Source organism: Arvicola amphibius, chromosome 1 (genome assembly GCF_903992535.2).
Source record: "Arvicola amphibius chromosome 1, mArvAmp1.2, whole genome shotgun sequence".
In the NCBI taxonomy this organism is placed as follows: domain Eukaryota; kingdom Metazoa; phylum Chordata; class Mammalia; order Rodentia; family Cricetidae; genus Arvicola; species Arvicola amphibius.
Window position 1 is genome coordinate 186,390,166 of NC_052047.1, and position 22,919 is coordinate 186,413,084.

Sequence of the window (22,919 nt, forward strand, 5' to 3'; positions counted from 1 at the left end):
AGCTACACTCTCTCTTTATTGTCTCTCGAGATCAGAAACCAGGTTTTCTGGGAGAGAAAATCTAGCACATCTTCCGGGAAGTTAGTGCTGATTCTCTGAGAACAGTATTGCAGCAGCAGGTGCTTGACCTGCAGGTAGGAATGAGGGCTAGTTCATGGTTAAGGTACGAGGCGATGGCTTGGTAATACTGGGAGACCCTTGGGATCAGCAGGTCTATCTGAAGAGCGTGTGCAGATATAGTTCCAAGTGCGTTATGGACACAAAGAGCTATAAGTGCTCTCCTGGCCTCTAAGAGGTTCACAGCCTCAGAACGAGCATGTGGATGACGGAGAGACTTGGTAGGTGCAGACCTTTTCACATGACCTCAAAGGGGACAGGTGGTGCAGACGTCCGGAGGTATGCGAAGACGATTCCTGTGCAGGCCATAGTCCAGTAGTGTCAGCTGTTACACAGTAGATGCTCTTAGATGTTTAGGGTGACCAGTTGTCCCATTCTGTCAATACAGGCTAGCCCCTTGGAGACACTAATGTACATTCAAATGCTGTCTCACTTCTGTGGGAAAGCCCACTGTGTCCCAAATTGTCTATATCATGGCAGCAGCTGTGTGTGTGTGTCCATGTCCTCTAACACGGGAACTAGTTTCCAGTGGAACTGAAAAGAGGCCTTCAGACCTTCTTGAACTCTTTTGCTCATATTTTCATGACAAGAGACCAACCCCTGGCCTAAGGGACTATTTGTAACCTTTTTGAAAAGTTGGGATAGGGGTGGTGTCTTGCTTTATTGTCTCGAGCCCTTCATCCTCCTGCCTTGGCTTCTTTTGTAACAGGACTGTATGGGCGCCCATCACTGTACCCAGCCGCTGTTTGCATTTAGTGACTGCTCTCTTCATGCCCTTCTTGGTCCCATGCTGTATGGACCAGACAGGCAGAGTGCTGACCCAGGTACTCTCTAGGTGTGGGAGCTGCCTCCCGGTGATAGCTTAGAGCGGCTGCTTCACACCTGCCTGGCTTTGGTGCCTGGCATCTTCAAAACAAAACAAACTGCTGGAGAGATAGCTCAGAGGTTAAGAGCACTGACTGCTCTTCCAGAGGTCCTGAGTTCAATTCCCAGCAACCACATGGTGGCTCACAGCCACCTATAATGAGATCTGGTGCCCTCTTCTGGCATGCAAGCATACATGGAAGGAATGTTGTTGTATACATAATAAATAAATAAATCTTTAAAAAAAAACAAACCGAAAGTGACCTAAGTGTCACACAAACTCTGCAGAGGCTGTGATGACTCCCAGGCCAGTCTGCAGGGTGAGAGCCCTGACTGGGAGGGAGGGGTAGTTTGTCCCCCTGTGGCTCTGGGGTGGCTGAATATTAGTCAACACTCATTTGGAGTATTTACCTCAGGATCACCACCCACATGTGACCGGTCCTGTCTCCATTTTGCCGGGAGACTGGAAATCCAGAGGTCTGTGTTCCAGCGTATGGCTGGGTTAGTGTTAGTGACTCATGCCCTTGTGCTCTGGGTTAGTGCTGTGTCCTGCTCCCTGCCCTGCTCTGCGGAGGTCCAGGCTCTGTTCCTAGTCACCCTGACCCCTCTGAGCCTGGCCAGGTTCAGGGCAAATTAAGCGAGATCTAGCTGGGAAGGGAACTAGCCGTATATAACGTGGACGCTTGTGCTGTCAGAGGCTGAGCCAGGAACCTCATCTGGACTGATTGTAAGAATCTTGCCTCAGCCGGGGGAACACCCTGGCTTTGTCCCTCGATGGGACGTGAGAAAGGACTGTTTTCCTGAGCCTGCCCACGTTTATGTTTGGAGTCATCTCTGCAGAAAGAGGCCACGTTTCTCAAGGAGCGTGGCTTGTTCTGTGACATCGGGACAGGACCTAATGGACAAGGGCTCTGTCTGGTGACGGCAACTTTTCCCTGGGCAGAGCCAGAGGCAGTCCCTTCCTCCAGTGATTGCTCTTGAGTTTGAGCCACCCCCCTTTCCTTGAAGAGGTCAGTTTTAGTCCATGATAACAGTAATTTGGTTATTTCAGAACCTAATTTGGTTGTATTAAAAAATGTAAAATTCCTTATCTTCCAAAAATTTCTTCTCATCCCTTAGCAGACTTCACTGGTTTTAATTCTCCATCCCTACACCTCTTGGTGTTTGCTGCTGATCTCTAAGTGGACTGAAAGAACCCTAGATGTTGACCCGCCTCCACTTCTGTGTCCTCAGTAGCCACTGCCTTTTGGGCAGAGTTCGAACCCTGGGCTTCACGGGGAGGTGGCGGGGCGGCAAACTCAATAGGACACGACTTCTGTTGTTGGAAATAGTGATTCAGTCCTTCAAGGTGACTGCTGGGCACGTGATCCCAGGAGACTGAGGCAGGAGAATAGGAAGTTGGAAATTAGCTTTGACTATGTAGTGAACTAAAGGCCAGCCTGGGCTATATGACAATGTCTCAAGAAAAAAAAGAAAGAAAAGAAATAATGCCATATTTTTGTATTTCTTTAATCAGTGTTCTCTTTTATTATATGCATTGCATTATAGATTAATGTGTATATTAATATATTGAAATGTATTATGTATTGTACTTACAAATATATAAGAATAAGAACTATATAGCCTTTGCAATTCTCTGTGTCCATTACAGGATCTCTGTGTAGTGAATAAAAACATATTTAAGAATTAAAAGATAAATCTTGGTCTGTGACTTAATTCTAAGTCATTCGTTCAACTGCGAGAGAGGACATCCCACGAGCCACATCAACTCCTGAAAGGCTGTTTGCTTTGCAGTGGCTGGAGTGTGGCGCACTGGCTTCCTTTCCTGGAAGTGCCATAGGGTTTACTAGACTGTTCCAGCTCAGGCTCTGCTTCCCGCTGGCTTTCTGTTTATTATTGTTTGGCTCTTTTGCTCAACACGCTTGATTTCAGGAGCTCCCACTGAACTGTGACACAAGGGCCCAGTCTTGGTTTCTGATAGTGCCTAACTTCTTAGTGTGTGTGGTTTTCAGTCAAGGGTTTGGAAATCCTGCTTACCCGCCGACCACAAACACTCATGACATCCTACCCCTGAGCGTGGCTCCGCAGCACAATAGGAAGGCCTGGGATAGACTGGAGCAGGCTCCAGCAGACATGGAATGCGCAGCCGCCCCGCCACCCAACAGAGGTTCTGAAGTTTTGGGCCAGCCCCAGATTGTGCTGGGTTACTGTAAACCTGTCGTGGTCAGGGAGCCAGCGACTCATTTCTTACCCATCTGGGAAATAAGCACTTTAGGCTTTGAACCTTGGGAGGTTCTCTGCAGGCTGCTGCCCAAGGGACCAAGAGTATGGGGTCTGGGTGGGGATTGTGTGTGTGGATTTGGGGAGGGGGTGTTGTCCAGGGGGGCGCCTTAGCTCCACAGTCCTCCAATCAGGACTTCCTTATGGGTTTTGTTAGAGTAGGCGCACCTGTGATGGCGACCTCAGTCCTACCGTGGAGTTCACAGAACACAGAATCCATGAGCCGACAGAGCACCAGACCGAAAAGAGCACAGTTATGTCCTTTATGTAGAACGGTGCTCTAAAACTGGGGGGTAGTTTTAGTGTGGCCGTGGTGCACGCAGGCGGATCTCTTGAGTTCGAGGCCAGCCCGGTCTACAAAACAAGTTCTTGGACAGCCAGGACAATACAGAGAAACCCTGTCTCGAAAACAAATAACAACAACAAACAAAAACAAAAAAAGCAACAACAAAACAGGGATAGTTTTGTATGTGTGGGACACACACACAAACCCCTGTGGGCACCCATGACATTTAGCAATGTCAAGATCCTGTTGACTGATTCTGGGCTCAGGGGTGATGGCATGGAGATTACTAGGGTAGAAACTCCTGACACCAGTCTGCTGCTGTTCTGAGGGAGTGGGTGTCATGGGCCTTAAAGAGGAGGGCTCGCTGTGCAGCTAGGGCTGGCTTTGAACTCATAACCCTCCTGCTGCAGTCTCCCCAGTGCTGGGATTGTAGGCCTGCATCACTGTGCCTGGGATGGCTGATGTAATAAAGGGAAGGCGAATGCACTTCTCCTTGCTTCCGAAGCCTGCGTTTATGACCTGCCCGAAGACTTGGAATCTTACATCCAATTGCCCCCTCAGTCAGCAGGGACCATATCTCATAGATATTTTCTGCGTGTGGGGAGGGCATAATACCAAACCCTCTGGACCTGAAATCTCACCTCTTGCCCTGTGTGTGATGTGAACATCAACCCCCAACAGGGCCAGATCTCAGTCTTGCCCAGATAACTCACAGCTTACATGGCAGGTGGTAGTTACTGTAATAATAGACTGTATTTCAAGGCATGTACCCCTTACAGTTCATTGTAAACTGATTCGTAATAGATCCATCCTGTACCCTTTCCTAAACCATCTGAGGCTAGTCTGGTGGTGGTGGCACATGCTTCTAATCCCAGCACTTGGGAGGCAGAGGCAGGAGGATCTCTGTGAGTTCAAGGCCAGCCTGGTCTACAAAGCAAGTCCCAGGGCCTCCAGGGCTGCCCAGAGAAGCCCTGTCTTAAAAACAAACAAAAATCCAAGGCTGTCTTAACCTCTAAGCAGATTCTCTTTAGAGAATCCTTGTTTCTTTAAGTTTTTGAATCCTGGAGACAGCCTCTGTGTCCCAAATCTTTAAATTTTTTTTTTTTAAATCTCACATCTATCTTGGAGAGGCCATTTTTAATGTTACTCTTTGTAGGAGTAAGCAGTTACCTTGAACAATGTTGACCTTTTTGATGCATAAATCTCCAGCCCTGGATTGGAAGCCAACAGCCGCCTGAGGTGAGTTCTGGTGAGTCTCGGCTCCAAACAGGAGCCTCTGCTGGGAGGCTAGCCCTGGGATCACAAGTGTGTGCCACAGACAAAGACGGTGCTAAACCGAGGATCAGAGTTAAAATGAGGAATGACGTGGCTTGTGCGTGTTGGTGCTGGTGGGAGTGGTGGATCTCATAGAATGAGTCGCAGCATTCCTAGCTCAGGGCCCCCTGAAAACGGCACCTTTTCCTTTGAGGCAAAGAAATGGGTATTTTAGACCTGAGAGAGATGGCTCCGTGGTTAAGAGCCCTGGCTACTCTTTCAGATGACCTTGGTGTGATTCCCAGCACCCACGTAGTAACTTCAATTCCAGGGACTTTTCAACACCCTTTTCTGGCCTCCACGGGCACCAGGCATACGTGTGGTGCACAGACATGCATGCAGGCAAGATACCCATGTGCATAAAAATAGATCTAAAGAAGGGAGGGAGGGGTTTTGTTTGACCAAGAGCCCTTTTCAGGGTTCTATAAAGTCACTGATGAACTGGGTGATCTCAGGGTTGGGTCTCTCAGTTGGTGGCACTTTTGACCTTTTACAGGTGACAAGGGCAAGCGGGTTAAGAGGTGTGAGGAGCTTGAGTGCCCCATGCAAGTGTGAATTTTTATGTGTATACATGTCACCATTTGGAGAAATGACCCCAGGGGCTTTTCTGAGTTACAAGTCATTTAGGGGTGACGGGTGACCGAGGCTGAGAATGCCTCAGTAGTCATGCCCAGGTGAGGCGCGCGCGTGCGCACACACACACACACACACACACACACACACACACACACACTGAATTTTATTCATTTAGATTGTACTTGTGAAGGGGCAAGATGAACTTGATTGCTTGACCCTTTCTGTGTGTGTGGTGGGGATGCTCAGATGGCTGTAGGGGAGGGGGTCAGAGGCCAACCTTAAATGTCCTTGCTTGGCACTGGCCCACTGTGGTTTTTGAGACAGGGGGCTCACTGATTAGGCTTACTGGCTGGAAAGTCTCAGGGGTCTTCCCGTCGCTGCCTTCCTAGCCCTGGGATCACAAGTGTGTGCCACAGTGTCCAGCTTTTCACGTGGGTTCTGAGGACTAAGTTCAGGTCCTTGTGCTTGCACTGGTAACACTTTGCTGACTGAGCCGTCTTCCCAGTCCCCTCACTTTTTGAGGTAGGGTAGTCCAGACAAGCCTCAGACTCACAGAGGTGATCTTGAGCTACACTCTTCCTGGGATTCTTGGTCCCTGTGCCCGGCTTTGTGTTGTGCTAAGGACTGAGCCCATGTGAAACGAGCACTTCGCCAACCAAGCTACATCCCCAACCCCGATCTTGAATGTTTAGGGATCTTTTCAGCAATAAAAATTGAAACATTAGCTTTTTCTGTTGATTTTTATTGTTGGTGGTAGTACTTTGTTTTACTTTTTGGTATGGGATCTCACTGTATGTGCAGCCTTGACTGTCCAGGCTGGCCTCGAGCTCACAGAGATCCACCTGCCTCTGCCTCCTGAATCCAAAATAAATATTTTACGATTTGCTTTTATTTTTATTATTTATATGTATAAGTCTGTGATTGTGTACAGGTGCCCATGGGGGCCACCAGAAGGCACTGCATTGGTTCCTATGAAACTGGGGTCCCTAGTGATTGTGAGCCACCTGATGAGGGTGCTGGGAATTGAACCCTGGTCCTTCTGGAAGAGCAACGAGCACTCTTACCTGCCGAAACATCTCTCTAACCCCTGTATTTCTTTTCTTATATGGGTATTTTTTACTTTAAAATCTTGGTGCTCCCTGCCCCCAAGCGTCCTTCCTTTCCTTCTTCTTTAAATGAAAAATAAGGACTGGGAAGGTGGCTCAGTCAGCAAAGTCCCCAGGCACCTGTGTGAATAGCTGGATCTGGCTGGAGAGACGGCTCAGCGGTTAAGAGCACTCGTTGCTCTTCCAGAAGACCCAGGTTCTGTTCCAGGCACCAACATGGCAGCTCACAACTCCAGTTCCAGGGGATCAGACAACCTCCTCTGACCGCTGCAGGCACCGGGCACTCAGTGTGGCGTACATACGTACATATAGGCAAAACAATCATATACATAAAACGAATATAAATGATTTAAAAAGAAAAGGTAAAGTTACCTGGTATGGTCAAAAATAGACAACGAACAGCTGCCTGCACCCCTGCCTGCGCCCCTGCTTGCACACTGCTAGCACCCCTGCCTCCAGCCTGTTTATTTCAACGTAATAAGGGCTGAACCCCCAGAGGGGGCGGGGGGGGGGGACCTTACCGAGTGGACTTCAAGAAAACCTTGGGGTGTGTTGCAACTTTGGATTTTCACTCTGGGATTTTCCTCTAGGGTCAGGTGACTCTTTGTGAGGATGTTGTTCAGGTTCCTAATAGCAACACAGGAAATGGATTTTAATCTCTCTGCTTGCTGCTCCGTTTGGGGGCTGTTTAATGAGGACCCAGTTATGATGTGGCTTCAGCAGTAGCAACATTGTCCAGGTGGGAGTGTTCCGAATGAACGTGTCATTTATTTTTAAAATGCATATTTATGATTTATTGTGTTTTTTTTACGGAATGGGACAGAGGGTAAATAAATGGTTTTATGTGCTCTGGTGGGTAACTTTTGGGCGTGTTTGGGGTTCTAGAGGGATCATTAGTCCTCATCTGTTATGAAAAGTATGGACTATTTACTGGATGCTTAGTGCGCATCCAAGACAGTGGGTCTCAAACTTGAATATATATGACATGCATAACCCAGGCAGTTGTATTTACTTTTTTAAAAGTTTATTTATTTTTTAAATTTTGTGTTTGTGTTCTGCCTGCATGTGTTTGAGCGTCACATATGGACCTAGTGTCCACTGAAGTAGACTGACAGCTGTGGGTTGCCGTGTGGGTACTGGGAATCACACCCAGGACTTCCTCAAGAGCAACAGCTGCTCTTAGCAGTCAAGCCGTCCCAAAAGGAGACGTAGACTCGGCTGTGGCAGGATCTGAGGGTGAATCAGGATGGCTGCTCATTTATTGAAAAAAGGACTTTCTACTCAAATTGTACAGTAGTTTAGCCACAGGCAAGGTTGAGAGCAGACTGGCTCAATGATTTAGGTACAAAAGTGGCTGTTAATTGATGGTGGCATTTTTCCTGAGACGACAGTGCCAAGTTCAGCAAGCATCTCTGGGATCTGAGCCCTGCTGGAGCTGGACTCTGGCACTTATTTTTCATTTTTAAATATTTGTGTATGTGTGTATGTATGTATGTATGTATGTATGTTTAAGACAGTTTCATATAGCCCAGGCTGGCCTCAAACTTGATATGTAGCTAAGGATGGCCTGGAACTCCTCATCCTCCTGCCTCTGCCTTGCAGGAGCTAGGATTATAGGCCTGTGCTACCAGGGAAAAAATTTCAGCCAAGTAGTGGTGGCCCATACCTTTAATCCCTGCGTTCAGGAAGTAGAGGTAGGCAGGTCTCCGAGTTTGAGGCCAGCCTGGTCTACAAAGTGAGTTCCAAGTACACAGAGAAACCCTGTCTCCAAAAACAAGGACAATTTTTAGTCAGCGATCCCAGAGGTCCTCACTCTACATTAATCAGTACCTGAGGGGAACCTGGGAGATCCCCGGCGCCCACATAAAGGCCAGCACGCATCTGTCACTTCAGCGCTCTCTCTAGTGCGTCACTGGTTTACCCACTAGGGGACTTTGTATCTAGAGTGCAGATGGAGCCTTAGGGTGAAGCACTCGTCAGACTGCAGCTGTGAGAATCCTGTCGGTGGACTCTGCCTCTGTTCAGGGAGATTCTTGCGTAGCTCAGGCTGTTTGGTCTTTGGGGAAATGCTGAATTGCGCCAAACAGCTCAAAAGTCCATGTGTTCTCCAGTGCACACACAAGGCTGAGACTTGGCTAACTTCCTGCAGTGGCTTGCTCTGTCAGAAAGAATGAGAGTTATCTTGTGTTAACAAAGCTTAAAAAATAATTTCCAGACACGGTATATACTGTGGAGGCTGCAAAATTAATATGTGACAGTCTCACATGGAAGAAAGGAAGGTAGACTAAGACTGAAGAATCAGCAGGCCAGGAACCCCCTTGCTTATTCCTTCTACCTGTTCAAAGTGTCCCCCGAGTGTCCCTCTTCTCTTAGCTCTTTGTGTAGCCTCAAATTGCATCCTTCATGTTAGGGACGATAACACGGTCTTTACTTCGTGGTTGTTAAAAGTACAGGTAGCAGGGCATGGTGGTGCACATTTTTAATCCCAGCAATTGAGAGGTAGAGGCAAGTGGGTTCCTGTGAGTTCAAAGCCAGCCTGGTCTACATAATGAGTTGTAAGACTATTGAGTGAGACTGTCTCAATTCACCGCCTCTTCCCCCCTCCTCCAGTGTCACACAAGGTAAATCTGTATAGGTTTAGAGAATAATTTTCTTTTCTTTTTTTCTTAAGATTTATTTATTTATTATGTATACAACATTCTGCCTCCATGTATGCCCACACGCCAGAAGAGGGCAACAGATCTCATTTCAGATGGTTGTGAGCTTTGCTGGGAATTGAACTCAGGACCTCTGGAAAAGCAGCCAGCGCTCTTAACCACTGAGCCATCTCTCCAGCCCGAGACTAATTTTCTTTCTTTCTTTCTTTCTTTCTTTCTTTCTTTCTTTCTTTCTTTCTTTCTTCCTTCCTTCCTTCCTTCCTTCCTTCCTTTCCTTTCCTTTCCTTTCTTTCTTTCATTTTTTTTTGGTTATTTTTGAGACAGAGTTTCTCTTTTGGATCCTGTCCTGGAACTAGCTCTTGTAGACCAGGTTGGCCTCGAACTCACAGAGATCTGCTTGTCCCTACCTCCCAAGTGCTGGGATTAAAGGCATACACCACCACCACCTGGCTGAGAATAATTTTCATAAGCACCTATGGCTCTCTGAGGACCTAGAGAGCTGGCCCTGAAGGTCCCGTGTTGTCAGGGTTTAGCACTCTCTTGTTCACATCTGTCTTGTTGAGGAAGCCTTGTTCTCCTTTGGTTTCAGTCCCTGTAGCAGGAGACCTCTTTGCCAGTGAGTCTGTTTCTAGAGGGTCATTCCTAGGTTCAAGAATGGAAAATAAAATTATTTTGTTGTTTACTGTATAGTTGGAAAGTAAATGTGAGAGTTTCAAAAATATTGTCTTTAAAATCTCCATAACCTAAGGGAGGAATTTGCTGCAGCAGCGTTCTGAGCATCGCCAGAGGGGTTGTGCAAAGTGTAGGAACCCTGCCCTCGAGATTCCCTGCACCCATCCACACCAGCCCTCTTTCTGGTCCTTGAAACACCATGTGCAGTACACGTACCTGCCTAGAGCAGTGTTCCTGACGTCAGTGTAAGCCAGTGTCTCCTTGTCCTTCAGGGCTTAGTTCAGATGCTGCCATCCCCTGCGCTTCCTGAACTCCACCTAAATCTTTGTCCTCTTTGGCTGTCGTGTTATCTTTGTAAAACTTTTTACTCTTTAAATTTTACTTTTATTGGATAATGAGAGTGTATCTCAAATCTTCTTTATTGTTCTGTAATTTCATAAAACGAACCTAGATATCTTCATTACCACCCCAGATTCCACATTGTAACTGTTCTGGACTTGTTTCCAGTTGTCTCCGAATATGGCTCATCTTTTCTTCCTGAGCATTCTGTTGCCTTCCCTGTCCATGTTTTTTTCCAATCGAGAAAAGCGCACTTTGCTGGGTAATTTTCTCAAATCTGCTCCCTGGTTTATTAATTCTCTTTTTAACTTTGTTAAATCTCTGTGTAACCCATCTATTGAAAGTTATTATTATTATTGTTATTATTATTATTATTATTATTATTATTACTACTATTATTATTTATATGTAGGTAGGAAGCCTGCGTGTAGAAGTCTTCTTGCCTCCTACCATGTGGGTTCCAGGGATGGAACTAAGGTCATTAGTCTTAGTGACAAGTGCCCTATCCATTGATGTCACCTCAGCGGCCCTGCATTTTTACTGTAATAGATGGTTTTTCCAAATCAGCCTCTCTCTCTCTCTCTCTCTCTCTCTCTCTCTCTCTCTCTCTCTCTCTCTCTCTCTCTCTCTCTCTCTCTCTCTCCTCAATCATTCTTCTTTTTTCCTTTTGGTTTTTCAAGATAAAATTTCTCTGTGTAACCCACCCTGGCTATCCTGGAACCACTCTGTAGACCAGGCTGGCCTTGAATTTATAGAGATCCACCTGCCTCTGCCTCCTAACTGCTGGGATTAAAGGTGTGCACCGCTGCTGCTGGGCCTCACTCTTGCTCTTCCCAAAGACTCAGAGTGCTTTATGACTTTGCTTGTTGTACTTGCTCAGGGGCCCTTCTGATTTTTGTAGCATTATTTTGTGCTGCCAAAATAAGCATTGGTTGCCAGCTTTCCTTTGCTTGTATTCTTTTTTCATAGTTTATTCTTCCTTTTGGGCTTTAATTATTTGAAACTTCATTTTTGATTTGCGTGTGTTCATGTGCCGATGCACAAATGTACAAAGGTGTGCGTGCACAACGTACAAGGGTGTGCATGCCACACGTGTGTGCGCACATGCATGAAGGCCAGAGGAGAGCCTTGGAAAGTCTTTGATGGGCACAGAGCCTAGTGATCCACTTGTCCTGGTTCCCTAGTGCTGGGATTACCAGCATACCTGCTGGGTCTCTGTGCTTTGTAGACTGTGCTCGAGGACTCATATTGCATGTGCTTTTCCTGTTGAACCAGTTTCTTACACTCCTTCCCTTCTGTCCTTTTCCTCGAAAGGACCTTACCCTGTATCCCAGGCTAGCTTTTTATTCATGATGATCCTCCTGCCTCAGCTTGCTGAGTTCTGGAATTAGGGGTGTAAGTGACCACACCTGGCTGCAACCTCCTACATAGGTCTTCTCTGAGCACTCTGTTATCATGAGTTCCTTTTCCTCCCAGCTGCTATTATCCTATCATTTGTTGTGATGGATCGTGTTTTTACGTATTTTGTATTTTATTTGTAAACCCATCTTCAGTCGAGCCTTCTTTGTGGGACCCCTTACCATGTGTCTTAGAGTTTCTGCTGTGATAAAATTCCATGGCCAAAAGCAACTTGGGGAGTAAAGGGTTTACTTCAGCTCAGGGGTCCACATCACAGATCATCATGGAAGGAAGTTAGGGCTGGAATCTGGAGACAGGAATTGATGCTGAAGTTGTGGAGGGGTACTGCTTCCTGGCTCGCTCCTGTGCCTTGCCCAGCCCACTTTCTTACACATCCTGGACACCCAGCCCAGGGGTGGCAAAGCTGACAGTGAGCTGGCTGCATTAGTCATCCATTAAGAAAATGCACTACAGTCTTGCCCACGGACCAGTCCAGGAGCAACGTTTTCTGACTTGACTTCCAAAATGACTGTACCTTATGTCAATTTGACATGAAACTAGCCAGCACCATTGACCCCTTGTCCTCCTGACACACAAACACACGACCGTTCAGCTAGAACCTTTATTTCTCATTTGTCCCCGGATAGCATGTTAGTGTCACGTATAGAGTCACAGGGCTGGTACTAGCCTGGGAGCTCCGCCTTGCAGTGCATCCGGAGTTAGTTATCCCCTTCCACTGTGTGGGTCCTGGGGATTAACTCAGGCTGGCAGGCTTGGCAGCAAGCACCTGCACCCACTAAGCCATCTTGCCAGCCCAGGGACACTTTCTTTCAGAGACAAGGCCTCACTATGTAGCCAGACTCATGACTGTTTGCCTGATCCCAGCAGTCAAGAGCATCATGCTCGGCTCGGAAACCATTTTTATTGCATTTGTAGTTTAAAGATCTTCAGGCTGCGAGTCCAGCCTCATGCTGGATTAGAGGAAACTGTCTCTGTCTCCACTCAGATCTTCTTCATTCCCACTTTGTACTATCGGCTCTTCTATTTCTTCTGACCTCTGTTTTCCTATGAAGGCTCTATCTTTTTGTGATTTGTTTAGACAGAGTCCTGCTCTGTAGCCTTGCCTGTCCTGGAACATACTACATAGACCATATTTGAGAACAGTTGTGCCTCCCGGTTTCTGGGACTAAAGAAGTGTACCACCATGCTCAGTGGATCCCATCTTTATATGCTGGGTCTCAGTTCCACTTCCCTATTTCAGATTGACCCCAAATCACCAAACTAACTCACTTTTCAGGGCAACCGGAAAGGTCCAGCCTCAATTCTGAGCGTGGTTTCTAGTTTCCCTCTGTAATTTCTGGTTCCTGGAGCTCTTCCTTGCAGGCTCAGCATCTAATGAAAACGCTCCTGCCGTGTAGCCAGTATTTCAGAGTAGACCTTTTGCCTGCTGTCCTTGCTGTCCTGCTCGTGCCTCTGCCCACACATTGCCTGGCAGATGAGGGCATTTGGTGCATAGCTAAGTGATTTTGGGGCACCGGGGAGAGCCAGAAGTGGGCACTTCCCTGTTATTCTTATGAGACAGCCAAGACAGCTGGTATCCTGAATACTTCTGCATCCAATAAAGGACTTCAGTTATCCTATTTTTCCCTCTTAACCTTTAAGACTTCAGTGTTTTTCTAAGGATCTGAAGATGACGTTGGCATCAGCCAGTTGCTCCCAGGGTTTTCCAGCCCCATAAACTGGCAAATTAAAACCATGCCTGAAGAACCCTTACTGCCCAGTGGCACTGAGAAAGTTCTCATGTTGATTAAATTGACCTTTCCCGTGGCTCAGCTAAGAATAGCAACTACAAGACGTGGAAACTGTTTAGGACACCATTAGCCCCACAGCTTATGTCGCCACTAAAGAAATGAGATAATTTTTTGCTTATGTGCAAAAGATGCACTGTTCAGCCTTTTTCTCATTGTTAGAGTGTTCTCGCCAGTCCTGTGTTGGCTTCAATTGCTTCGTCTTTGTGCCCCTCTGTTTTGTTTGGTGTCTCTTGGAGCTGCTCACAGTGAGCCGTGCCAGGGCTGTACACATGGAAGAGAGATTGCTAGTTCACCACTGCGTCCTTAAGGTGAAGGACTCAGCGTAACAGCACTTTCTAAAAATGGGGGGTGGGGGTAATGCCTGCATGCATGTCTGTGCACCATGTGTGTGCGGTGCCCTCGGAGGCCAGAGGGGACATTGGATCTCCTGGCACTGGAGTTACAGATGGTTGTGAGCCATTATGTGGTGCTAGGAATTGAACCCCTGTCCTCCGGAAGAGCAGTCGGTGCTCTTGACCACAGAGCCATCTCTCCAGCCCCAAGAACACTTAGGTTTTACAGTTCCTTTTTGATATGCTCTGCCTCTTACCTTCCTTTTCTTTTCTTTTCTTTTCTTTTCTTTTCTTTCTTTTCTTTTCTTTTCTATGTGGACTTTTCATTGTCTTTCCAGGAAAGGGTAACTGCAGATTCTTTCTTTCTTTTTCTCTCCCTCCCTCCCTTCCTCCTTCCCTCCTTCCTTTCTTTCTTTCTTTTTCATTTTGTTATTTTTATTTTATGTGTATAGGTTTTCGCCTGAATGTATGTGTGTGCACCATGTGCCTGCAGTATCTGAGGAGGCTGAAAGTAACCTTAAAAATGTCAGTCTGTCTGTCTTCTCCCTGGGTTGTTAAGCCCTGGCTCACCTAACCTCCCTACTTCTCCAGCCATCTCCTAGCCAAAGACGTTTGCTGAGGGCATTTTTATCCTGGAAAGTTCTTCTCAGGCCTTTCCTGTAGTTACACACTTTCTAATCATCCTTTCCGTCCCAAGTGAAGCTTACCTTCCTCCCAGAAGCCATCTAGACTGCCTTGATTGGCCTTCGCATCTGTGTGCTCCATCGCGGTTACGCCTGTGATGATTTCATCGCCTTTTATTAGATGCTTTAAAGATCCTCCTACAGTGGGAGGCTTTTTTCACTTGCCATGTGTCCCCCACCCCAGCTCAAGGCTGTCAGTAAAGGAGTAAAGGCTGCAGAAGGGGTGGTGGTGTGTGTGTGGCTTGCACGCTTTGCAGAAAGGAAGGGGCGGGGCTTGCACGCTTCCATCCCTGGCTGGGGTCAGCTCCTACTCTTCTACTCCCTGTTGTGTCAGAGCCTGGCATTTTGAGCTCAGAAGGGAGGATCTTGGGCATGTCCCCCTTCTCATTGCTTGGTGTAGGTGAGGTACACTGTTCCCAAGTAGACGTCTACAAGAGCTGGGCCTTTGTCATTTCCGTCAAAAGCAAATCCTTGATACTTGTTTGACTCGAGATTTCGTCTCAGCAGCTAAGGATGGGAGAGTCGCAGAAGAGGCCCAGCCTCCACAGGAGGCCGGGTGGTGGAAAGCTCGGGTCTGGAGTCATGCGAGCTTGATGGGGTCCCTTCCTTGCATTGTGGCTTTGGGCCCTCTGCTCCCTGTCTCTGCTTACTTCATAGTTCCTTTGAAGTCTCAATAAAGGACCCGCGAAAAGCATTTAGAGCAGCGCTGGCACCTAACAGTGCTTGCCACAGCAGTTCCCATCCCCTCAGCCTGCTGCTTTTGTGGGGAGAGATCACGTGACCGTTGCTCATCGTAGCATGTGATGTCCTGGGAAGGGAGCGGGACCGAGAAGACAAGGTTCCAAGCCTCAGGAAAATCAAAGTCCGTTCTCCAGTTTGCCCTCTGGAAAAGGGAATGGGAGAGACGTTTACAGCATGAGCGTCCTGCGCTTGAAGAGGCCTGGGGGGAGCGTGGCGAGTCATGGGGAGGGCTGGGAATTTTAGACCATCCTATTGTATGTTCTCTAGTGTCTTGTGTGTGTGACGAGCCCCACAGACCGCAGCAGCCTGTCCTGTTTTTGCTGATGCCGGGTAGGACGAAGTACTGTTTGGATGGTCCTCCATGCCCAGCAGTAACCAGGGCTCACGGAACAATGCTGATAGTCGCCTGGAGAACCAGCCTTCCGAGGCTGCGTATTAAATAAACTTCGTGCAGGAATGTGGCTTTGTTCTCACTCTTAACTACTTGAACTCTGTGGGTGCTGACCTACAAGTGGTCTTTGAGTCCCCCTCAGTGGTGACCTCTGGCTGGGCTCTTGGCTGTTGGCTTGAGTGAGAGGAGCCATGGAGTTTATGAACTCTTACCATTGACTTGTGGATGCCGTGTTGGAGGTGGGATGAGGCAGGGAGTTTGAAGAAACCAGACAGAGCCTGAACTTAGCATGCACAAGACCTTGAGTTCCATTCCCAGCACCCAAACAACCAAACAACCAAACCAAAAAGCCTAAGGTTGAAGATGTTACAGGTTGCATTAACTGTAGGGCAGTCATGTCACTTGCCCAGAGTCTTGTTCCCCTGAAGTGGCAGGACTGAGGTGGAATCTAAGCCTGCCAGGTTTTTTCCTACCACAGGTCTGGCTGGCGGGGCCCACTTCTCATCCCTGTAACCCTCCTTTGTCCTCCTTTGTGTCTTGCATGCTAACAGCCTCTGAGCCCACACCCTGTCTTCTTCATTGCCGGTCTCCTTTGCTTTCTCATTCCGCAGAGGGGCAGTTCTCTAGAACAAGACTGGTGCAGAGTGCAGGTGTGTCCTGCCTCTGGGGTTGAAGGACTGGTGCGGAGCAGGCACGGGGTGGGCCAGGCAGTTGACTTAAAGCGAGTTTGAGGAACTGGGTTAAGGGGTGCGAGGACAGCAAGCTCTGCACTGGAGCCCAGCAGCAAGGCAGAGTGGAGGGGGGTCCTGTTTCTGACAGGAGAGTGGAGGAGCCAAGGGCAGAGCTGACACCAGTAGGTCATGAGGGTGTTACTTGTTTAGATTTCAAGTGTGTTTGTCACACTGGTCATGTAACCGCCTGTGCCTCATCTGGTGGGTTTTCCCCAGGCAGAAGGCTCTCTGGATGTATTTGCTGGGGGAGAGGAAGCATGCCCTGTTTTAAAGCTACATGAATACTTTAAACTTGCTTTTCAAGCTAGTGTCAAAAGAACGGCTTTGGCAGGACTTGGTGAACTCGAAGAGACTTGATATCCTCATTAAAGGAGTGGTTTGCTCTGAAGCCAGAGTGGCTGGGTTCTGGGAACGTAGCAAGCACAACTCTGCTGTCTCCACATGCACCATGCCTCTCAGAGGCCTCCGGTCAGACGGCCGCTTGCTAGATAGCATCCTGCATCCTGTTTTCACTGGGCTCAGGACGCGAGAATAAAGAACTCTGCAATGCTGCGAGACTTGCTGTCAGCCTTTACTGCCCTTTTGTGGCTTCCTTCGGAGCTTGTTCATCCTGAGGTGCAAGAGTTCTTTCTTAAAATTAGTGTTGACTTCTCTTTTTGTGTGTGTGTATGGGTATACACACTTATTGTGTGTGTGTGTGTGAGTACGCACATGTCACAGCACATAGACAGATGTCAGAGGACAACTTCCGTGAGTTGGCGCTCTCCTCCCATCGTGGGTTTGGAGGATCAAACTCAGACTCAGTTTACCCATTGGGTCATCTTGCTGGCCTGGGTAGAAGACTTTAAAGAGCTGTGGGAGCCCTAAGGGTGTGTGGAAGAGATGTGACCTGCGAAAGGATCTGGTACATACTTGTGCCCGTTCTCCTGTCTCCTCCTGTAGCTGCCTGGCCTCTAGATGCTCACCAGAATGCTTTGTTCATGCTTGAAGCCAATGTAGTAAGGCTAGAGCTGGCCATGTGACTTGAGTTTCCCCTGGCAGCCGTCTGCCGGGGTGAATGCCAGTGGGCAGGGGCAGTGGATGCAAATGTAACCCATCAGGTTGCGTTTCTTTGCTTGAGCAGGGTTTTTCTTCATAACTTTGAGCTTGTTAAAGTTAGGAACAATGTTTTATTTATCTCTGTGTTCCACTTACCCAAGATGGCACAGACCGATGATAGTAAATGAAACACCGAAAGCCAGGTATGGCAGATGGTTTGCGTAAGTTTCATCATACATGCGTGAAGTTGCTCAAAATACTTATTAGCGGAGGTTAAGGTTGGTTAGTATGTTGCTTCATTTGTGTGTGTGTGTGTGTGTGTGCGTGTGCGTGTGTGTGTGAGGTATGTGTGTACCAGTTAGGGTGTCTGTGCGCGTGTGTGCATGGGAAGGTTAGAGACTGACATTTACTGTCTTTCTCAGTTACACTCCACTTTATTTATTTATTTATTTATTTATTTATTTATTTATTTATTGGTTTTTCGAGACAGGGTTTCCCTGTAGTTTCTAGAGCCTGTCCTGGAACTAGCTCTTGTAGACCAGACTGGCCTCGAACTCAGAGATCCGCCTGCCTCTGCCTCCCGGGTGCTGGGATTAAAGGCGTGCACCACCACGGCCCGGCTATTTTTTTAATAGATAATTTATTTTATGCTCACTGGTGTTTTGCCTGCATGTATGTCTGTGTGAGGGCATCAGAAGCCCTGGAACTGGAGTTACAGACAGTTGTGAGCTGCCTTGTCTGTGCTGGGAATTGAACCCAGGTCCTCTGGAAGAACAAGCCAGTGCCCCTAACCACGGAACTATCTCTCCAGCTCCTCCACTTCATTTTTTGAATGATGGTCTCTCACTGCTCATGGTGTTTACCAAATCAGCGAGGCTGGTTAGCTGGCAAGCCCCAGGCATCTTCCTGTCTCCATCAGGGCCTGTGCGTTGTGATAGGCTCCCCCTCTTGCACCTATCCCTACCATGTTGCTGGAATTACAGAAGCGCACCACCATGCCCAGGTTTTTATGTGGGTCGTAGGGATCCAAACTTAGTTCCTAACGCTTACACAGCAGGCACACTGCCAACTGAGTTATCTCCAGCCTCTGCCTCCTCTTTGACACAGATACTATATCCTAAGATGGACTCTGCTCACTGTGAAGCCCAAGCTGGTCTTGAGCTCAAAGCAGTTCTCCTGCCTCAGCCTCCAGAAATTTAGGCTTACACATGTAGCCACCATGCCTGGTTGGCAATTCATAGCTTTAGTGGGAAATAGATTTTTGAAAACGTTCACTCCCATCCTCGTCCACTAATGCTATGAATAGAATTTGGCAAAGTGTTTGCTCGGCGATGCCCTTTATGTAACTGCCCTGATGAGGGACCATGTGAATCATGGATCAAGTCAGGACTTTCAAGACATCATCCAATAAGTAAAAATGCTCTAGGAAATTGAAGTTTCTAGGCCTCCTGAATAGGTTTGCCACTTTTTTTTTTTTTTGTAAAGACTCAGAGGAAATGATTTTGTGGTTTTGTTTTGTGTATCTGTTTATTCGGGGTTTGTTTTTGGGTTTGTTTGTGGTAGGGTCATGTGTAGCCTAGGGTGACCTTAACTTCTGAGCTTCCTACCCCTGCCCCCTAAGTCCTGGGACCACAGGTGTGCAATATCATGTTGGGTTTTGTTTTTGTTGTTTTGTTTTTTGAGACAGGGTTTCTCTGTGTTATAGCCCTAGCTTTCTTGGAACTAGCTCTAGTTGGAACTGGAACAGACTGGCCTTGAACTCACAGAGATCCTCTGCCTCCCAAGTGCTGGGATTAAAGGCGTGCGCCACCACCATCCTGTCTTAACTTCAGCACAATGGCTATGACTTAATCTACTGTTATTTCCGCCAGCAATTGCAGTCACCAGCCTGCTTTTCTGGCAGCAGCTTAGCCTTTCAGGCAGCAACCTGGTGGGAATTCTGTTCCCATTGACACTAGCTCTGTTGCTGCTGCTAAGGTAGCTTTAACTAAATCTCTATTACTCTATTTATAAATAAGACTTGAGATTCAAAGGCTGGGGTGAAAACCTGCTAGCTCAGAGAGGTTGAGTAGCAGCTAGCTAGCTAACTTTCTCTCCTTGCTGGCGTCATCTGCCAAAGAGAGCATCCTTCAGCTCTGCCAAAGAAAAGCAGCACCACTCCAAATTCCTCCCGGCTACTTCTGGTGCTTCTCTCCCATCTTCTGGATGCCCGCTGATGCTCTGAGATTGCTTTCTGTCAGTTAGTTGCTGATGCAGCCTCCTGACCCAAGATTAATTTTATTTAATTAATGCAAGTGCAAACTTGGGGTTCACAGTGTGACCGAATATCTCGCAACACCATCACCTGTGGTTTATGCAGTGATGGGTTTGAACACATGGTTTCATGCATTCTAGTCAAGTATTCTGCCAACTGTGCTACATCCCCAGCCCATGTTTGCTTCTGAATCTTACTTCTGAAACCATCTTCTGAATCTTACTGTTAGCAGTCTGGGAGGGAGTTTGGAAGGGAGATTGGAATGACTGACTAGATGGTGATTCTAGCATCCTGTTTGCATTCAGTATTCCGGAAAGTTTTACAGAAAGTGATTTCATTTACTGTTCATGACAGGGGGATCGTCACCTTCCTAGCAACTGAGTTTGGCACTAAACATGAACTGTTTTTCCTTAGACATAGAGTATGCCCCCTTACCCTCCCTCCCCTGTCCTGTCTGAGGGGAGCCTCATTTTTTACCAAGTGGCTTTGTGTTTTATGACCCTTCCCTAATAAATCAACCTTTGTTTTTCTAAACTCTACTGTGGTCAGGTGTTTTTTCTTTTTTAAAAATCTTGTTTCCCTAACGGGTGTTCGGGAGACAGACAAACAGATGACCGAGTTAAGGGGGGAGGGAGAAGGCAGGCAGTGGGTACACGCTGTAGCATAACCTGCTCCATTGCTTCTTGCTTTTGTAGGATAAGGAAGCCTGTGTGGGTACCAACAATCAAAGCTACATCTGTGACACAGGACACTGCTGTGGACAGTCTCAGTGCTGCAACTACTACTATGAACTCTGGTGTAAGTCCTTGCCCAGGGGGTTCTTGGCGTCCCAGGGTCCCGGTTACTGCCTCTGCTCCTTGGGAAACCGCGGGCTGGCCAGCCTTTTCTGATTCTCTTGGGGACAGTGTTGGTGAGTAGCATCTGCTTCCGGGTTGCGGAAGTGATTCCTTTCTAGAGGAGGAGGGCTTGGGTACCCTCTGGGCACTGTGGGCTGAAGATGGGAACGCATTCTGCCTCTCCAGAGGTCAAGGTTGTCAGACAGGGCTTTTGCCCAACACACTTTGTACCCTGATCGTTTTAGAACTCAAATGAGACAGTGTTGACGGCCAGACAGAGTGGGAGGATGGGAGTCCGCAGGGGAAAGCAGGCTCAGGTGACTGACGCAGCCGAGGTTCCCACAGCTGCTTCTCAAAAGAAACAACCGCGGACTGTTTGCCCAGACGATTCTGAGCCCTCACCCCTGCTCCGTAGAAAACCAGACATTGGACTGGCCTGTCAAACCATGCCCTTACTCCCACTGTTCCCTATGGGCCTTTCCTGCCCTCTCTCCTCACCCACTCCTCCCAGTCAGTGATATGGTAGGAAAACAGCTAGGACCAGTATTTGATCTGGCAAGGAGATTTGACTCCTGGCTGGGAAGTGTCTCTCCCTGTGAAATGCATGGTCTCTGAAAGCCAGCATGGGTGGGTCCTCAAATAGGACCTCTTCCTTACCCTTCCCTTTCCAGGACTAAGGCCACCCGATCTACAGGAGTGGAGTGCGGGTAAGGACAGGGTGTCGAGATCCCCACCAAGCTCCCGTGTATATAAGCCAAAGGAGGGTACAGAATTGCTGGTTTAGAAGGTGCAGGGCTGAGAAACTGGCTAAACGGTGCCGAGTGCCAAGCAGGTGGACTCGCTGTGTTTAAATGTTTTAAAATGCAGATAACCACAGGGTTCAAATTCTCCCTTCCACCCCTTGTCAAAACAAAAGGCGAAGTTGGGCTGCCAAGAAGCACAGAGCTCCAGCTTGTTTTTCTGGGGCCTGGGCCCAGCCGGCACCGCTTACGGAAAGAAGCGGGGTTGCTAATGGCCCCATCTCAGATTGACAGAGCCTCCTGGGCTGTGGGGGAGAGCAAAGCCCGGGCCAAGAGGTGGGCCAGTGGCAAGGGCCGGGAGAAGCAAGTGACAGGAAGATTGTCTGGGAAGAGGGGCTTCTGTCTCATTTCTGTCCACAGTCATCTGGGGAGGTCCAACAGAGAGAGAGCAGCCTCCCTGTACAAGTGGCAAGGCTTTCCAATTCCGGGTGTGCGGTGGGGGTGGGGGAGCTTGAGGATGGAGACCACAGGCCTGTGCCCAGTAGTGACTTCTTGGGCCGGAGATGCCCAGTGCACATTTTTCTGACCCTCTTATGAGATTCTTAGGTCTTCCTCCTTATTTGGGGCCTAGCTTTTTCAAGAAGTGCACAGGAGGGGGCTGGAGGGTTGGATCGAGCTATGAAGTTCTCAGCAAAACAACACATGTTCTTTTGTTGGTTTTTTTGTTTGTTTGTTTTTTTAAGATATATTTTTTTGTATATAGTTGGCCTGGAAATTGCAGTGTAGCTCAGGCTGACCAAGAGCTCTAAATTTTGTTACCTCTTCCTCCCAAGTGCTGAAAAAATACACTTCTTGTGGTTGTAACCCATGTTCCCTCTCACTGCCTTTCAATTTTGCCAGAAATGCAAAAGTAACTGGCATTGAGTTGGTTTCCTACCTCTTGCCCCCCTTTCTGTAGGAGAGAAAACTGAGCCAGTGATCATTGGCAAGGTCAGACGAGGCACCTCTTCATTTCACAAGAAAGGCCCTGGGGGAAATGCCGTTCCCACCAGCCCTTTTACCTCTGCTGAACTAATTTTGCCTGTGTCCTAGGGACTGACGTACACACAATGTACAGCCCCACAGCCCACGGGCACATGCTGACCTTGAGTTTTGTCCAGCAAGTTTTCGGGTTGCTGTAACCTGAACCAGGCCCTGGGCCCGTGTGAGGTGGGAAGAGATGTTCCTGTTTGACCAGCACATTGCCTGAGACCATAGAAACCGGTTTGTGCTTGGATTCACTCTGCTGCCAGTCATTCCGCAAACCTGTATTCCAGGGGTTTTAGGCTGGGTGCGAGGCAGAGGCTTATTTAAACACAGTCTTCCAGGCCCTACATATGAGCTAGACCTGAGAGTTTGCAATTCTAGCAGGCTCTTAATTGATGCCATGGCATCTTCTAACTCAGAAATGGGTGGGGCATACATAACTCTCACTTTGGGAAGTAGTCAAACCAGGAGGCGATGCCGTGTGGGCTAGCAGCACAGAAGTATGGGGTGAATGCCACGTCTGCTTGCTCCCGTTCAGAGGGAATTTGCTTTGTCCAGACAAGATCTGGGTGGCATGTGTGGACAAGGTGGCCTTTGAGTGCTCCTCGAGGGTCAAGAGGACGTATACAAATACTGGAGACTGCTCTTAACCAAGACACTGTAGGAGAGACCCACGTCCCGAGCCTGTGGGGCTTGCCTGGGAGAGGTGGGATATAGGAAACTTGTA

At 48.0% G+C, this 22,919-nt stretch overlaps 1 protein-coding gene across 10 annotated transcripts in view; it reads left to right on the forward strand.

The window, feature by feature from the left end:
• Wbp1l (WW domain binding protein 1 like) overlaps positions 1-22,919 on the forward strand; it is a 64,948-nt gene that overhangs the window by 29,890 nt on the left and 12,139 nt on the right. For 5 of the 10 annotated variants that reach the window (XM_038328095.2, XM_038328110.2, XM_038328135.2 and 2 more), the window contains one exon: positions 20,286-20,388. In XM_038328095.2, coding sequence (XP_038184023.1) covers positions 20,286-20,388 — 103 coding nt within the window. Of the gene's footprint in view, positions 1-20,285; positions 20,501-22,919 lie in introns of all 10 variants that reach the window. The other 5 variants (XM_038328126.2, XM_038328152.2, XM_038328102.2 and 2 more) reach the window with 1 other exon arrangement.